Below are 18,896 nucleotides of genomic sequence, written 5' to 3' on the forward strand. Positions count from 1 at the left end.
TGTGGGAAACACTGCGTACGGCATACTGTCCATGTCCAGAAAGGTAATAAAAACATCATCAAAGTAGTCTATGTGACATCAGTGGGTCAGTTAGAATGTGTTGAAGCATCGAAAAGACATTTTGGTCTAAAAATAAAAAAAATTATGGCTTTATTCAGCATTGTCTTCTCTTACGTATCTGTTGTTAAGCACATGCGCGAGACTAAGTCACGTGACTGCAGTGACGCGGATGACGAACAACGCTGCTGACGTGTTATCTGGTGCACCTCAGCTGTTTTTTGTTTGTTTTGTTTTTTGATGCGCCGGGCTTTGTTTACATGCTAATGCTGTGTTTACACCAACCGCGTTTGAGGTGTCAAAATCGCGTCTACCGCACCTAGTTTGCTGCTTGAACAATTTGAATGCATTCGCACATCTAGAACGAAGTAGACGCGTGGAAAAAGCAAGCATTTGACACGCATCAGAGTCAAAATCCGCTTCTTGTGGGAGGGCAAGTGCTATGCGGTTGTCTGTTTGCAAGGTGGCTGATTGTGCATTTATCGAGAGAGTTACCGGTTTGCATTTGGTCACCTTACTATAGGGGGATAATAGTTAAAAAAACGGCGGAAATGCCACGGGTCAATAAACATCACGTGACTCAAAAGTGAAATGTGTATTTACAACTTACCAGGTTGCCCAATGTCCTTACTGACACTCTTTCAAGCCATGTCCTTTTTCCGCCAAAGTTCACATTTTTCAACTTGGGAGTCAGCCGCAAATTCGCGTCAAACGCAAAATGCACAAAAAGCACCATTCGCGCGTACCGCAACAGACGCTAAATTCGTGCCATTTGCGCGAACTAGACGCGTGAATGTGGCGGAATTGCAGCTACCGCGCCAAACGCCTCATCCCCACCGCAAGACCTCCAGACGTGCGTCAATGCGTCTACACATTGATTTAACATTGAAATCACTCACGCTTGACGCCTCTACCGCGGCTGGTGTAAACGCAGCATGAGGGAGTTGCATGTTATTTTCATTTTTGGGTGAACTATCCCTTTAAGATGTGATTCATCCCCCAATCCGCTTGAGTTGAGTGTGATGAATCTGTTTCTTAACTAATTGTTTGATTGGACTGCACTTTCACAAATTTTTAAATAAATATATTACATAACCTTTTAATTCATGAGATTACAACTGGACAAAGGATTATTACTGGTTATTTAGTATTTTCTTATTTCAGCATCTGTCATTTAGTTCAACATGAAGCTGTTTTTGGTGTTTTGTTTGTGTCTAAGGTCTGCAGTAATACATTTATAATTATAATACTGTATGATAGTGCTGAAACATATCATTGTTCAATGGTTGAGTACATACACATACACCTGGTGTCTGCGCATCCATTTGTGTCCTGTGTCTTTCACATGACTGAGATGACACACAACACATGTATTGTACTTCACTGCGGTCTAAAACATAATCTTGTACTGTCTACTCCACTTCATTAATAAAAGCATAAAATCCCTGTTACTGTCACGACCGGTAAACACCGGGAAGTGGAAAACAAAGGACGAACCCAAACGCGAAGGATGTATAAAAATATAACTATGAGTTTATTTACAGAAAATAAAAGAAACACCCACGATGGGGTAAAACAAGGAATAACAAAGTAATGTGATGAAACACAAATGGAACAAGGGAAATAACTACACAGGATACATAAACACTGACTTCGACAACGCACGCACACCACACAGAGAACACAAGGGCATTATAAAGACAGCACATCAATGGGGAACAGGTGAACATAATTAATCACTTAAGACACGAGTACATAAGGGAGTAAGGTAAAAGTGACAAGACACTGGGAACACGTGTCACACATACATGATGTGAAACAACACGTATTCCCACATAAACACAATGCTGCCCTGGTCTTGCCCTCTGGATAATAACCAAAGTCAGGCAAGACCATGACAGCCACAAAACACTGGGAACACGTGTCACACAGATATGATGTGAAACACACGTGTTCCCACATACACACACTGCTGCCCTGACCTTGCCCACAGAACATAGACCTGATCTACACTAAGGTCTGGCAAGATCACGACAGCAACAAGACACCGGAAACATGTGGAAGCCACACACACAATGTGATTCCACATGCCCCCACACAGAACATAATACTGCCACGGTCCTGTCAGATGCACTCAGACCTACATCTAGCACAGATGTCTGACAGGACCGTGACAGTTACTTCAGACTAGGGCTGTGACGAAAACACAAACACACCTGATTCAACTCATCAGCTCATTATTATATGGGTTAATAAGCTGATGAGTTGAATCAGGTGTGTTTGACTAGAGATACAAAGGAAATGTGCCATGTTGGGGGTCCTTCGTAACAGGGTTGGGAAACGCTGGAGTTTAAACTTGTCATCTAGATGGCAACGTTTAATCTGTAAAGTTTTAAAGAACACCTATTTCATTGCTAAAAACAACGTTATTTTGTGTATTTGGTATAAAACAATGTGTTTGCGTGGTTAATGGTAAAAAATACATTATTTTTCACATACTGTACATTTTTGTGTTTCCCAACATCCGTATTTTGTACAAAACTGTCTCTGACTGGCCAGCTAATCTGTACGTTGTGAATGTTTTGAATACCTCTGACGTTAGCCGGAAATGTGGCGCTCCTTACCATGTTTGAAAGATTTGCGCACAATGCAATGCTGACAGGAGTTCATTTACAACTTGTGGGAGGAATTATGAAAATGTCGGTCTTTACTACATCATAAATCCCAGGAAGTAAACTGTTGTCTACAATCCGTGTGCATGTTGTAGTCTAAGAAAAGAGATTTACTTTGGAGACGTTAACTCGCGTCATCGTTTGCTTTGGGGTTTGTACCTTTTGCATATCGTTACAATGTACTAATACACACTTACACACCAAAGTAATGTAAAATGTAAAATCGTGAATCGGACCATTAGTGTTCTTTAAGTGATGATCATCTGGGGAATGTCATGTTATGTTCTTATCTGAGGAATCATGTGTTGTTAAAAAAGTGAAAGTTCAAACTGTGGATAGTTCGTGCTGAAACAAGTTAATATTTGTTTTTATTTAGTTAGAACAAACGCATCCGATAGATACATTTTTTTAGAATATATGACTTTTAGGATCTACTTCTAATTGTCACAGCCTGAAAAGGAGCAGGAAATCAGTCACAATAAGGTATAGTGTGGAATCTTCCTATGGAAATACCCCCCCCCAAGTTATGCCATGGCACACAGCCTCAACTGTCATGTCGATGTATAATAACATATACACTCTAATTCAATGATCACACACATTAGATTTATTTGTGGGGTGAAGCAGAATGCACGTAAAGAAAATTGCTCCACAAATAACTTTTTTTTTTGTTTCAAACAGAGATGGCGAAGAGAGACAAAAGTTACACATAGCAGTTGTCAAAATATTAAATCCAAAAATAAATGGTAGCATTAATGGTTCATTTAGGCTAGTTACATTACTGCTACCTTTTTTCATTGTAAAATAATTCCAAAACCATAATTTCACAATTTTTCAATCTTTGTTTGGTTTTTGTGTCAGATCCAGAAAAAAGACAATTATGTTGCTTCTGATTTTATCATCAGTCATACCGTCTTGTAAAGCTGGATATAGCGTGGGATATAGTGAAATATAGTGCTTTCTCTTGCTCAGAACAGGATCAGAATATAATGGCTTGTCTTTGCTCATAGTCAGCAATAAGACTTTGCACTTTATGTCAGCGAGCATCAGAGCAAGAAGAATATTGTGTGTCAAAGTTTGCATGTTTGGTCTTGTAGTGTCTTTTCAAATTTTACTCCTTTGTTACAGTGATACACTCGCTGCATATCAAACACCCAGCGTTTTGGGAAAACAGTTTAAACTTGTTTCTGTCCATTCACCACAAAACTACCGGCTGTCATTGTTGATCTGTTGCTTCATTAAGTTAGAATGCAACATTTTCAGCATGTGTAGCTCATTTATCTGGCAATTATTGCACCAAAGGATATTAGAAATTAAAACTGGTAAGTTGTTATCAAAAGTGTGTACTAGTTTGGGAGTTGTGTTGCTGGATTCTGGAAAGTGATGGAAAAGAAGATTGAACATAAAGGAGTTAGAGTTGGTTGTTTCTATTTTGTAGAGAGCACCTAGCTACAGTATGTTGTAGGCACATTTGTACTGCTTGGTGTTGGGTGTTGCCCAAAATCTCATAATGCGCTACAACATCATGTGTATTAAAGGGATAGTTCACAAAAAATGAAAGTTCTGTTTTCATTCGTTCACCCTTAAGTTGTTTCAAACCTACAGTATATACATTTCTTTGTCCTGATGAACACAAAGGAAGATTTAAAAAAATAATAACCAAACAGATCTAGGGCACTATTGACTTCCATAGTATTGGACAAATGGATTATGTCTATGAAAGATGGATGACTTTTTGGGCTTCAAAGTCAGAAGTTGATCCCTGTTCCCTGTTTACTACTGTTTTAAAGCTTTGTAGAGCCAGGACATTTCTAATATAACTCTGATTGTGTTTGTCTGAAAAAAAAAGGTTATCAGTTTCCCTTTTAAATTGTTTAGTGTGTTAATAAAATAACAGGATAGAAATGGTACAACTAATGTACAGGACAGTTGTAAACTAATGTAAAAAAAATTAAAAGGAATAAATTAAAAGACTTAATTTTGGCATTCACATAGTACGCCCTTTACATGAAGTCCCAAAACTTGATGTGGCCCCCCTTGCATCAAAACGTTTGCCCACCTCTGGTTTAGACAACTCATCAATTAGTTAATTTTGAAAAATTGGAATTTTACACATCCGTTTCATGAAGACATTTTTACTACTTTATTCCTTTTGTTTTACAAATACAATATAGCTCAGTTACAGTATGTAGTGTTATTCTTCTTTTTAATGTACATGACAATTCTTGTCATGAACAGGCCCTCAGGCAATGCTCATGTTGCATGTGGTAGCATGTGTTTGGGTTTCTAAGATTTTCTATCACTGTGCCACTGTATGCACTGTAAGAATGTGCTTTTGTCATAATTTTTTTGTGATTTTCTGTCTAATACAGTATGGCATACAAGCCATTTCTCAATCGGAAGGCTGCGGCCTCCGGAGTTCGCATTTGTAGGCTGCATACGTCATCATATACAATAATAAAGTTTACTAGTAATCTTAGTTAATCATAAATTGTTCATGACAGCACACCACACACCATCAGATTAACTTCACAAACAGCAGATTCAGACGCTCTTAACACACCGCGCACCACTGGAAAATCTGATAAGATAATCGGTTCAACCAAGAAGATGATCGGGACTTTACCTGGGGTGTCATAAGGGGGAAAATCTGCCTAAATTCTGCCCGATTATCTTGTGGTGTGTCCCCGACTTAACCTGTCAAATGTCTCAAAAAAACACAATTTCTTCTTAGCAATGTCTAAATGGAACAATTGACTCTGGTTCTTTGAATTATCTGAAAATAATGCACACCCTCACTTTATTAGCTGTGTTTTACTAACTTTTGTTGGAACTTCTGCCCAGCCGCTTTGCCCTGACACCACTGGTGTCTCCATGGTTCTGTCAAAATAGCCCTCACACACTTAAATCGTGCACTAAGGGGACAGCCATTTTGTAGTGGTGTCCGGAATTACAGTGGATTTTATGTGCATTCATGTTATATAGTAATTACCATAATTACAGTGTGTAAAAACATTATCATCCTAGATTTCGTAATTACAGCTTGTGGACTGGTTTTCCCAGAGATGCAGCTTGTACCACGTGACCGCCACAACCTTACACGAAAGCATTTCCTGTTATTATATTATTGTTACCTGTCCCAGTGCTGTGATCGTTTCAGAGCCGAGTCTATGCAGCATATTTTATGTCTTTGACTCAAACTACGGTACTGAACCATATGTTCAACTGTAATGATGTGATTGGTTACATGTTTGTGAATTAAGAAACAGAGTTGATTTCAAACTGCGGTTTTAAGTGTCTTTGGAAAACTCAGATTTTATGGTTGACTGTTAAATTAATTTACACATAGTTTGTCTTAAAGCATATTAAAAACACAGACACAGATAAAAACAACAATAAAAAGTTTTTCATCACAGGGAAACTTTCAGATTTCACATTAAAACACTGGATAAACAAGGGCTTGAGGCTCAAGAGTGTAGCTTATGATTTAGGCAATACATCACATGTGACATGTTCAGATTGAATTTTAAATTGTTGTTGCTGGTCTTTATTTGATTTTAATTGTGTTTCATGCAAATACAGACATTAACAAACAGCAAGTGGCTTTTTAAGGGGACATATCATGAAAATCTGACTTTTTCCATGTTTATGTGATATAATTCGATCGAAATTAAGTCACGACCTCGAACTTCGAATTAAAAAATGGGATCGTCAATGCCCCCATGTCACGGCTTGTGGGGAAAAACTCTCTTAGGTGCCTTTAAAAACATTGGTTCAGTGGAACGCGATTTATATTTTAAACATGAGGGATGTATTGCTACAACTCCTTGAAATGCATAGCATAAACAGGATTACTACCTAGTGATCTGACTTCGGACAGAGCGCAGCTCTCTGCACGTGCACGAGAGTGAGAGAGGCGCCAATATGCAGCGGGTTATATTTTAAACAAAAGGGATAGTTTGCTTCAGCTCACATGAAACGCATAAAACTGAACAAATACGTAAAGATTACTACTTTAGTTTATGTTTAGACTAAGTTCGGACAGATGCGATAGCGCGTGCACGTGAGACAGAGAAGCGCAGCTGCTTATGACGCGCTGGATTTTTTTTAGATGGTAGGAGTCCAAGACGCGCGCATTAAGTCCATGTGGGTGCAAGAAGGATTCCTCTCTCTACAAGCTTTCTCGCGTAGTGAAGCCCACAAATCCCCATGCGAGGAAAAGCATGTGCATGTTAATGTGAAACTATAAAATAATAATACATAATAATGGCATAGCATTTTTTGTCTTTAAAAAAATTTAAAATCGATAATCGAATTGATTCGTGACCTTAGGATCAACATGTAATCAAATCGAGGATTTGAAGAATCGTGACACCCCTAATAATTGGGTACCCAGTGCTTCTGTCAACCTAGAAAATGTGAAAATGAACAATCCAGTAACTTAGTTTTGTTAACTTAGTTATTCTTTGCAAGCATGTGAAAAATAAGTAAATGAAATTTGGCTCCCCTTGTGATGTCAAAGGGTACTACTGCCCCTTAAAGGCGGAGTCCACGATGTTTGAAAAATGCTTTGGAAAAGGAGACGGGCCGACTACCAAAACACACTTACAGCCAATCAGATCAAATCAAATGCCGGGTTGTGTATGTGTGGGGCGGGTCTATCAACAGAAGGTCCAGATTCTATTGGGGTAGGGGCGTGTTTGTTTAGGTTATTTCATATATCAACATTGGCTTTCTAACATCATGGTCTCCGCCCTTAATCTGCACTATCCAACCCTGGCACTGCCATTTAGTGCAGAGATCAGCTCATTTTGCATTTAAAAGGACACACCCAAAAATTGCATATTTTTGCTCACACCTACAACATGGCATATTTTAAATTATTATTTTTTTAAGTTATATTTTTTGGCCATTTTGCCTTTTATTTAAACAGTGATGTGAGGACAGGAAAGTACAGGGAGGAGAGAGGGGTATGGAAACGGCAAATGACCACAAACCCACAATCAAACTCGGGTCACTGAAAATGCAAAAGCACCACATGTTGAAGCACTGCTCACTACACCATCGGCTCAGATTAACTTAAATTATTTTAATGTTATAATAAATTAATTATCTATATGGTATTTTGAGTTAGAACTTCATACATACTCTGAGGACACCAAAGATTTATTTGACATCTTAAAAAAGTCTTGAAATGTCCCCATTAAAATAATTCTGTTGTCTATCTACATGACCTTAATACGTTTGTTTTAATATTCATTCTTTCTACTTAATTCTGGTTGGTAACTTGCACATTTTTATTTCACCAACATTGCAGCCAAAAGCCTTAGTCAGGGTGTAATCAGCCTTGACATCTTTACAAATTGGCTTTTGACCAAAACGTTAGTGAAATAAAATTTGTTGCAAGTATGCGATCATATCTCCTTTTTATAATTCTGTTATCTTTGATCTGCACTTCGTATGATATGCATTTGCTTTAATGCCTAACTAAAGAACAATGTCTGCAGTTGTCCTGATCTGCCCTCTTTAACCCAGCAGGCAATCAGCATATGTGAGCCTCTGCAAATCAGCCAAACTTTCTCCTACACAGATGTTCCCTTTCTCATTAAACCCTGTTTCATCTTCGAATTCACTTGCTGTCCCTTTAAGAGAGACGTAGCAAACAGCAAAGATATTAGAGGGGTTTTTATGCTCTTTGGCCATATACGGTGACCCCAAAATGTATTGGGATACGACCATTTTAGGACACTGGCACATAACACTGTATTCAGCACAAAGTGTGCTACAATTATATGTGCGTATTGTTTTTATTTTTAAGTAAATTATGTTTATGCGTTGTTAGTAAAATTAAATTAAATAAAAAGTTGCTGAAATAAGGCCAATTAGGAACAGATAGGAAATATTTGTTCACAATTAAAAAGTACTTGTAAAAGTATTTTGTAGAGTTGGGAATTTGCTACAAAAGATGTAAAAATCATTTTACCCACTTATTCACATGAAACAATATATTGATTTAACTTTTGTAAGACACTTTTTGTTGTTTAAAGGCAATATGCAAGGGAGGGTCAATGGTCATGAATATTGATATGATTTACACTTGGAGATAAAACACAACCCCCTAATGCCTCAATGAGTTGTGCTAGAATGAATTTGAGGAGACTTAAAGAGAAAATGTTTTGCTTAACAAAATAGTATACAATACAATCTAAATAATAAGTATCAAATAAAATTTTGTACACATACCTTTTTTCAGACAGAAGTCCAAAAAGTGTGAATATGTCTTTCCACTTCCTGATTTTGTGAAGTGTTGTAATGTATCAGATGAGAGGTAAACACCTGTTAGTATATATTGTCAACAGAACTACCACATAAGCTTACATAAATAAATATCACTGATAGCACTAAATTCAGATAAACTATCATGTACATAAACTAAATTCAGAACATATCCTCAGATGAACATCTGCAGTGATTAGTTATATATAAAGCTGTTTTCAGATGCCCATCGACTGATGGTCTAGCTTCTGTTTTTAAAAATGGTTTAATGCGCGTGTTTCTGTAAGCGCGTATAAACTATTTAAAAACACGTTTCATATGGCATCGCGTCCATATGAGCGAGTACTCGCGGCTCCTTAGGTGTAAACAATAGCGTCGCATGTAAACAATAGCGCAATGCATGGAATCATATTACAGCACACGCTTAAAATATCCTGTAGTGCAGCCTTATTGAAAGTTGCCATGAAAGAGACATGATAGCGCATTTTACTGAGCATTACTGTGTCTAAACTGCACAACATGTACAGAATTGATTATTTTCTTTATTTGACAAAAACACAAAGATTTGTTGTTATTGTGAATGTACACAAATAAAAGTAGACCCTTCACTGTTCCAAATGATGATTATTAATGATGGAGTATTTTGATGAGAAGAAAATATGTCAAAACGCGGCGTCGCTTTTTTGGATCCTAGGGAGTTAAGTCACCACCCTTGTCTGAATGTTATTGAAGAAAACTGCCAAATATGCCTTTGCCCTCACAACACAGCCTGATTCGCTTTTCCTGACTGCAGACATTGTAAAAAAGTATTTGATGTGCACACTAGGGCTGTACGATAAATCGCATGCGATAGTCATGCACATCTCGTCAATAAAGCCTGTTCCTTGATTAGTAGTAAATCGGCATCAGCTGCTTTCAGATGGAGCGGCATTTACTAAACAAAGCTGTTTAGTCTAATCAAGGAACTGGCTTTACTGACAAGATGCGCATGACAGTCACATGTGATTTTTCGTGCAGCCCTAGTGCACACTAACAAAGCATTACAATATCCTGCTAATGTTTACTAAAGTTTTCTACAAATAAGCCAAGTTTTTATAATGAAAGGGATATTGATACTCATACTGGCAGATAATGCATTATAAAAAAAAGTGTAATACAGGCAGTGCCAGACTGGGACAATAATTCAATATCTACTGTACACAAAGCAACGTGGCACACTGGCACCTGACTTTGAAACCTGCAGAAGCAGCACCAGTGACTTATTGGACTTTTTAGCCAATAACTAGCCAAGATCCAAGATGAGTGCTTGCACTGGTAATTTTTACCGACCTGCTCCCCTGCGCATTTCTGTGAACTTGCGTCTGTGGCCAGGTCTTTTTTTATCCAGATGGCCAGTCCGCCCCTGACATGGGGTAAGCAAGGTTGAGGGCATTATAATTCAGCTCCATAAGCAGCACGCAAGCTTAAAGGGATAGTTCATCCAAAAATGGAAATTCTGTCATCATTTTCTCACATTAATGTTAATTAACCTGTGTGAGTTTCTTCATTCTATTGTACACAAAATGATTTGACAACATCCATTTGATTTCCATAGTATTTTTCCTACTTTAGGACACCATGAGGGTGTGTAAATAGTTACAGAATTTTATTTTTTGGGGGAACTGTCCCTTTAAGCAGTACTGCATTATCTTGGCAAGGATATCTAATTTCCTTCATGATTGATGGATATATCCACAACAAGGATCTTGAGGATGTGTTGGGTGGAGTCACTGCGGTGGTACTCCTGCATTTAATTTACAAGAAAAATGAAGACAAAATCATATTAACCATCAGATAATATAGTTTAAATTAAGTTAAACCAAGTTAATTTTATTTTACAGTAAGTTAGCATTAGTAAAACATTTGGAGAACATACCCTAAGATGACTGCACTTATTAGCCAGAGAATGAAACTAAAAATTCAAATTTTCTACTAATTTACTCCTGCTCATGTCATGCCAGATCTATATCACTTTCTTTCTTTAGCTGAACACAATCAAAGTTCAATAATAACCTGGTTCTTTTTTACCTTTGTATTGAATAAAGGGTCAAAAAAGCACATCCATCCATTTTAAAGTAATTCATACAAACCCAGTGGATCAATAAATGTCTTCTGAAGCAAAATGATGTGATTGTAAGAGAAAATAATACAAATTTTTCTTGCATTTGTGCATAAGTGGAGACACTGCATTGATCACCTTGTAGTGTGGTCTCACGCAGTAACAACTCTCTGCTTAAGGGCGTGGCTGCCTAGGCAGTGATCTCACTAACTACATCTCACCACAATAGTGTTAATGTAAACATAAAAAAGAGTGAGGTACATTTAATATGGCAGAACGTCGGTTCCACGTTCATAACTTTTAATCTCGCCATTTCATCATGTGACACACAAGAAACAATAACTAGTTGTTTTAATAATAGCCTGTATCCTTCCTGTGTAAAAATAACATAGACTTTATTAGACAAGAAATAGCCCACTGCTTTAAGCTAAAGTACACAACATTACCCTTTCAAAAATTAAACCTTTTGTACTATTGGTCAAACGGATGGCACCAGATTCATCATTTGCATTTGCTGTAGAATGTAAAACTGCATAGATGAATAATTAGAGTTCGGTTCATGGTATGACATATCATGGGCCTCAAACACAATTGTTTTCTCATCTTTATGTAAACCTTGTGCATGCAAAAGACCACTGCAAAACAGACCGGTCTTAACTCTTTCACCGCCAGCGTTTTAAAAAAAAAGTTGCCAGCCAGCGCCAGCGTTTTTCATGATTTTCACAAAAGTTTAATGCCTTCCAGAAAATGTTCTTCTTCAAATATATAAACATACAATATACCAAATGAAAGAACAGACACTCTGCTTTCAAACAACAAAAAAAAAACGTTTCATCCTACCTTGAGTAGTTCCTTTGTAATCAGCTTTTGAATATGGGTAGGTTTCTGCAAAAACACCACATTTTGAGCAAAAAGCTGAGATAATTAAATTTTTGTGACGGACTTTTCATAGAGATCCCATTCAGAGTGATCTCTAAAACAGACACGGACATGCAGCAGCATGCCATAGGGCAATACTTCAGGGTTTAAAAAGTTGCGGAAGGGCGCCACCTAGTGGATAATATCGGTATTGCGGAAAGACGGAAATACTCGTCATTGGCGGGGAAGCGTTTTCTCTTGATTGACGAGAGAGTTAAAGAGTAACTTTACTGAAGTCTTTGTCTTTGCTGTTTGTCAGCAAACAACCAAAGACAAAGAGAAAATCACTTCTGTAGCTCTAAAAAATTTATAATTTTAGACCTTATTTAATGTGTTACTTAGTAAAGTTACCGTGAGTTTTGTGATCCACTTCACTACTACTTTGTACCTAAAGAATACGTATTAGGACCTTAAAGGTACATTTCTGTACCTAATGGTGCATATCGGGATCTTTATAAAGGCTACTGCCACAGTGACAGCTCTTGTAACTTATTTCTGACAGTGTATTGTTGCATACTGTACGCCAGTGGCTCTCAAACTGGGGGCCGGGGCCCCCAAGATGGTGCCAGGGGGACCCCAGTTTTAAGACATTTTATAAAATACATTAATTTATCATGAATTCTGTGTAATTAAACCTAAAAAAATAAGGCTACTAACCAACAGCACTACTTTGTATAATTTAATTTGTTTTGTTTAATTAAAATTTTTAGTTTTAGAACTGGTTTTGTCATAAATTTTCATAGATTTACCTTTAGGGATAGATTTACCTTTAGGGACTTTTAGGGTGCAGCACCAGATTCAGATGATGTCTCTTAATTAAAATATTACAAATATTACTCACCTTTAGTATTTATATTACTGCTGAGTTAAGCTGCTATTTACCATTTGTTTTACATTTGTTTTAAAGGTAAAGGAATGAATGAACACTGTCTTCAAATCTACTCGAGGAATCGCACTGGTCAAGGTTAGTACATTTAAAGCTCCCATAACACAAGCTGTTTCTGCATTTCTGATGTTAATCTGAAGTACCTATAGAGTAGTATAGTATAGTTTAATCAGATTTATAAAAGGCAGATTAGCTTTACCGATTCTTTCCGATAACGTACGAAAAAATTAAGAAGGAGGAGTTACTACCGCGGGAGGAGCGAGTCCAAGTCATCCCTTTATACAACACTGACTTTGGATAACTTATGATTCACTACATGTTCATGTCGTTTACATTATATTCACTTGCACGCCTATTTCCAACATAAGACAGAAGTCTTACTTACAGCATGCAACTCATGACCCGGTTGAGATTTTTCAATGAAATCCAGCACAACAAACACACAAGCAAAACTCCGCTGCTACCTCGGATAAACAAACTATATCCATTGTTTTCATAAGGCTGGCTTTCTTTTCCTTACATCCAAAAACACACTTCTTCTTTTGTCCCAATGTTGAGTCTTGATATTAAACAAAGCTGTGATGTTTGTAAGTTCTAGCGTCTCCCGCTGATTGACGGGTGGGCGGGGTTTTTCGGAGGAAATACCCATTAAAATAAGTGATATGTATAGAGAGTATGCACGTGACATCACCTTCTGCGAAAGTGACTACGTTTACACCCACTGAGTGGAAAAAGACAGAGCGGCAGCCTTTGTGTATAGTGTGAAATCAGCAAAAACATGTGGAATATTTGTCTAAATGGGAAAAAGCTGTTGTGCGATAGACTGTACTAATAGATTAACAAGAATACGGAGCTATCGTTTTACAGACTGACAAAAAAAAACACAGAAAGGAGAAGTAAATTGATTGTTCACGCCAACGTCCACAGACCACAGGTGGGTTGACAAGTTGCTAGAGTCACTATCAAGCAGAGTTTTTACTAGTATTTTTCAAGTATTTGTATTTTATCCGTGTTTTTGTTTGGAAAAAAAATTCCAAAGCATATTATCATAATTTTTACTCTATTACATTACATAAATACAAGTTTTGTTTACATTTAATATTTAGGTACATTAACGTACTTTTACTCAAGTAAAAGTACACAATTTTAATGTAATTAGGTGTTAAATACATTTTAATATGCAATAAAAGAATACACAGTATGATTATATGCTTTAGAATGTAGTGAAGTAATGTTTTTCCCAGTACAAACAACCTAATAAAGCACAGATGCTTGGAAAATGTAACTAATGTAACTAATGTAACTAAGTATTGTCCGCCTCTGCTATCAAGTCTAACTAAATATAATTTAAGCTGATAATAGTCAGTTTTACTGGCATTTTTGCAGCAGCCGCTATGAAAACCAGCCATTTTGTTGAACGTTTGCCACTCAACAGGGCGAGTTCTGGCATGGTCACGTGGCAAAGTGACATCAGTGCATACCCTCTATAGAAACCCCTGAAACGTCAGCAGTTCCTGTAATTGAAAAAAACTTTCCGAAACTTGTACAAACCCTGGGGAAGTGCATTCGGCACAGAAATTCTCTGTAACACGTCCAACTGCGTTTAGCATAAGAAACGACTCTTAAACAGCGTTGATAAGTCAGAACACATGAAACAGGGCCGCTGGAAGTCATTTTGAACAGGGGGTGCTGTGAATTTTTTTTTTTTACAAAAAACCTATGAGCCTATAGGCCCATTTAAAATACATTTTAAAAATAAATACATTGAGTTTCACACTACTTTATTGTCATATACACTTTAGTGCACACAGCAATTATCACGAAATTTCGTGTTTTTTCGTGATCGTATAACGAATTCCTGTTTTCGTGTGATTATCACGTATTGGTAACTCAACTGTTTTGTCCTATTTTCTTACCATTGTCGCTTCGGTTTAGGGTTAGAGTGACATAAAATGACATCCCTAACCAAACCCAACTCTAACCCTAACGCCAGGCGACATATAAAAAAATAAATCAGAAAAAATAGTATAGATCAATATATACAGTGACATTCTAATGCAAGCACCAAATCTAACCCTAAACCGAAGCGACAATGGTTTGAAAATAGGAAAAAACAGTCGAGTAACCATACGGGATAATCACACGAAAACAGGAATTCGTTATACGATCACGAAAAAACACGAAATTTCGTGATAATAGCAGAAAAAAGAATCAAAAAATACGTGACTATATCACGAAACTTTGTGAGACTGGGTAACAAGCCAGCTTAATATATGCGCTATTAATCAGAAGCAGAAATACTTATAACAATTCCAGGGGAAATTACTTTCGTTACAACTTCAGACATACATTACATATATATATATATATTTACATACAACATATAATATTATAACAACATATAATATTAAATAAACTTCAAAATGTTCAATGTTCAGACGAACATATTTTACTTTCGTTTTTAAGTTAGGATCACACGTCGATTAACAGTGGTAAAATATTCGCACAATTACATACCTTATAGACCTTTTTTACTAAATAGTACACTGGCTTTTTTTAACTTATAAATAATTCATACATTGAACAAAAATAATAATGGGTTTAGTTCTGATATTGTATACTTTTATAAAGAAATACATGCTGTATAATTACATTTTTAGAATATATTAGGCTTTATATAAGGTTTGTACTTTATTTGTTACAAACAAGAGATAAAGAATTTACAAACGTTCTCATTTCACCATATCCACAGGTAAAGAGTCATTATAATACAATAAATTCGTGGGGAAGCATTTAAAAATAGATGCATTTGTTTAAAAGCAAATCATTTATTTACTTAGGTACAGATGAAGCAGGTCTTTGCGCCTTCTAACGTCTCATAATCAGTCATCATTTATGTCCAAGAGACTCAGTAATAATCTTTTACATTTTAATCCTTTAAAAAGGCGTGTTTGTGATGCTTCGCATCCATGTATGTGATAACAAACCCGCGTTGTCATTCCGTTAATATGCGCATATTATCAACGCGCTCTTTACTCTAGCAAAAGACACTCGCGTCGTGCATTGTGCCGGTTGTATAATAAAGTCAAAAGTCTCTCATGAGGGGACGAATGCCCAGGGAGTTTAGAATTTCTGTGTGGGCATGCATCAGCCAAAGGTGTGTGAGTCTTTTCTGGGTCCTGATGAGTGCGTATCATGTCTTCAAAAGACGCAAGGCGGAGAAGTGCGCTCGGATGAGGCCACGGAGATGGGTAGGCACAGACAGTAATGAAATTAAAATCCAAAATACACGTAATAACCTTCGTGTGTCAAAAATAATTTCCTAAAATATTCATAAGTAATATATATACGGGGTTGCCGGTTTACAAACATTACGGGTGCGCGAGCATCCAGGAGGCAAAGCCCGATTGGTGAGCTGATCCGCTACTGCAACAACCTTAATTATTGAAGCGTTCTTTATTGTTTGTATATAAATAAAACTTGATTTTAGTAGGAACTGTTTTTCTGTCTTTATTTTTGCAGTGTTACTGTGATACATGTATGAATTATAATGTTGGGCTAACGTAATAGTCGCATTACTGGTATGTTAACATCAGGCACCCAGCACTGACTTTGTTGGTACTATCCACACAACAACTCCTTTGCATTTTGACTTACAGACACAGCTAGCCTACAACACAAGGCACGTCTTTTCTTTCTGCCTCTCGCAACCCGTTAATGACGTCGCCGAGCAACCCATCTAAAAAATTTTTAAAATCTCCCTCTCGCCAACAGGGGGTGCTGCAGCACACGCAGCACCCCCACTTCCCGCGGCCATGACATGAAATATATTTAAACCACCCCTTTAAATACCAATTTTTGGTATTTAAGAAGTTGTCTTTAACAGTGGTTTTTAATCCTAGTTCTAGAGACTCAACACTCTGCACATTTTGTATGTCTCTCTTATCTTACACAGATCTGGCAATTCGTTTATGGACCTTATCAAACGAGTTGATGATCTGAATCAGGTGTGTTAGATAAGGAAGACAAGTTGTGTTTCAAATGACGTACTATACGCTATGCTCTTAAACTATAACCAATAATCTAGTGTATAATTTCAGTATTATACCAACTGGAAAACTAACCAGTGAGTATTTTTACTAACCAGAAGTACAAGATTGTACCTCTAGAGCAGTATTTCTCAATTCCAGTCCTTACGCTCCCTCCCAGAATGTTTTAGATGTCACAGCTTGTTAGTGTATATATAATATAGACTATGATGTCACGAGCTGATCTTTCTGAGCGGCACCGCATGAAGTCGAACAAGCCTTTTGTTGGGGCTGATGAGGTTTTTTTTGGTGTTTTTTATATAGGTTACATCTAAAACATTTTGGGAGAAGGGGGCGCGAGGACATGGAATTGACAAACACTTGGTTAGAGAGCTGAACTTATAAGAAAAGTCTTCCAGGACTAGAGTTAAAGATGTCTACAGTAAGTTTTCTTTTCATGTTACAGGAATGGATGACCGCTGATGGCAGACCTACATTCAGGAATCTCACTTATCAAGGTAAGTACTTCTATAAAAATATGAGTCATTCATTAACAACAGTAAACTCAAAGGCCAAATAAAGTCAAATAAAAAGTGTATAATGGTTAGATAGTTGGACCCAGAAGGTCACCAGTTCGATTCCCAATACCGCCTGGAGGCAACTGAGGTGTCCTTGAAAAAGGCACTTTTTCCCCAATTGAGTTCACAACTTGCAGTGCCTCTGTTTACTACTCATTGAATGCAGAAATCACTATCCATTGGGTTACCAAATGTTGGCAAATACATCACTTTCACTTTACTTAAAAACCTGTAACAATACACATAGTAAAGAGCTTTTCGCCTACTGCTGTCTCTGTGTACCAAATAAGTAGTTTATCCTTTGCATTTTTGGGAGTGTCACTTACCCCCAATTTCCACCGACTGTGGAAAGGCTGCAGATCCGATGCGGAACGGCGGCGGAGTCAATCGGTTTCCATTCAAGTCTATGTGCCTCATTCGCGCCGCGTCAACGCATCTTCACATTGACTTAACATTGATATCACTCGCGCTTCACGCCTCTACCACGACTGGTGTAAACGCAGCATAAGTCTATATGCATCATATGTGCACACACGTGCACACACACACACTCTATAACCACTGCGCCATCGTGGTGGTAAAATACTGCCACCGTCACGGTCTAGTCTTCACTTTAGTGGTACCTGTGCAATAAATCCTATTTTGCTGGAAACGGATTAATAAAATCAATATTTTGATCAGCACAAACAGTTCTACAGATAAACATTTCTGTTTTGGTTAAGAACTCACGTGTGCCATAAAGTGTGAATGCATAATAAGCTTGTGAATGATGTCACTGTTTTTACAAATTTGTAATTGTAATTGTAAACAGATACGATACCAGTATTTCACTTTAAAGCACATTTTTAAAAGGTCCTATTTGTAGGCCCCCAGAACGTTGCTGTTGTGTAAATGAAAGGCCAGAACACATTACAAGTTTTCCGCTTTTATTGCAACTTTTTTATAGCAGCACTGTTCTGTAGTTATTTACCTTCCTTCAATTTTTAAGTTTAATGTACAAGTCACTGAGTTATTAGTTGCTAAAATTTAGGAGAACAGTTTGAAATTACTTAATCTAATGTAGTCTATGCAAGATTTATAAAGCCAAATTAATTAAACTTAAAAAAGACGACAGCAAAGAATTAAAGTGGGCTTTTCTGAAATGTCTGTACTTGAATTATTGTGTCTTTTCTGTATTGTATGGTCAAATTGATTTTGCAGCATATTTGCAGAATGAGTTTAAATCAGGGTTCTTGTGAATGGATGTGACATGTAACCATGGATTGGTGTTTTCTTCCTATTGTCTAAATAACACAGTCTGCAACACAATACTGTTAAGGAAACGGTTTTTGGTTTTGAATTGTATGGTCCAGAATAACATAAGTGGTCCAAAAGCACTTCTAA

General features: G+C 37.1%; 1 protein-coding gene across 13 annotated transcripts in view; it reads left to right on the plus strand.

Annotated features, from left to right (window-relative positions):
* The window catches only part of thrb (thyroid hormone receptor beta), a 117,014-nt gene that overhangs the window by 45,743 nt on the left and 52,375 nt on the right, over positions 1–18,896 (plus strand). For 7 of the 13 annotated variants that reach the window (XM_055220318.2, XM_073858036.1, XM_073858037.1 and 4 more), the window contains 2 exons: positions 12,929–12,985; positions 17,402–17,453. In XM_055220318.2, coding sequence (XP_055076293.2) covers positions 12,941–12,985; positions 17,402–17,453 — 97 coding nt within the window. In that variant the 5' untranslated portion in view covers positions 12,929–12,940. Of the gene's footprint in view, positions 1–12,928; positions 12,986–16,862; positions 16,915–17,302; positions 17,320–17,401; positions 17,454–18,896 lie in introns of those variants that run through there. The other 6 variants (XM_055220315.2, XM_055220319.2, XM_055220321.2 and 3 more) reach the window with 4 other exon arrangements.

The sequence above is a fragment of the Misgurnus anguillicaudatus genome, chromosome 20 (genome assembly GCF_027580225.2).
Source record: "Misgurnus anguillicaudatus chromosome 20, ASM2758022v2, whole genome shotgun sequence".
Lineage (NCBI taxonomy): Eukaryota > Metazoa > Chordata > Actinopteri > Cypriniformes > Cobitidae > Misgurnus > Misgurnus anguillicaudatus.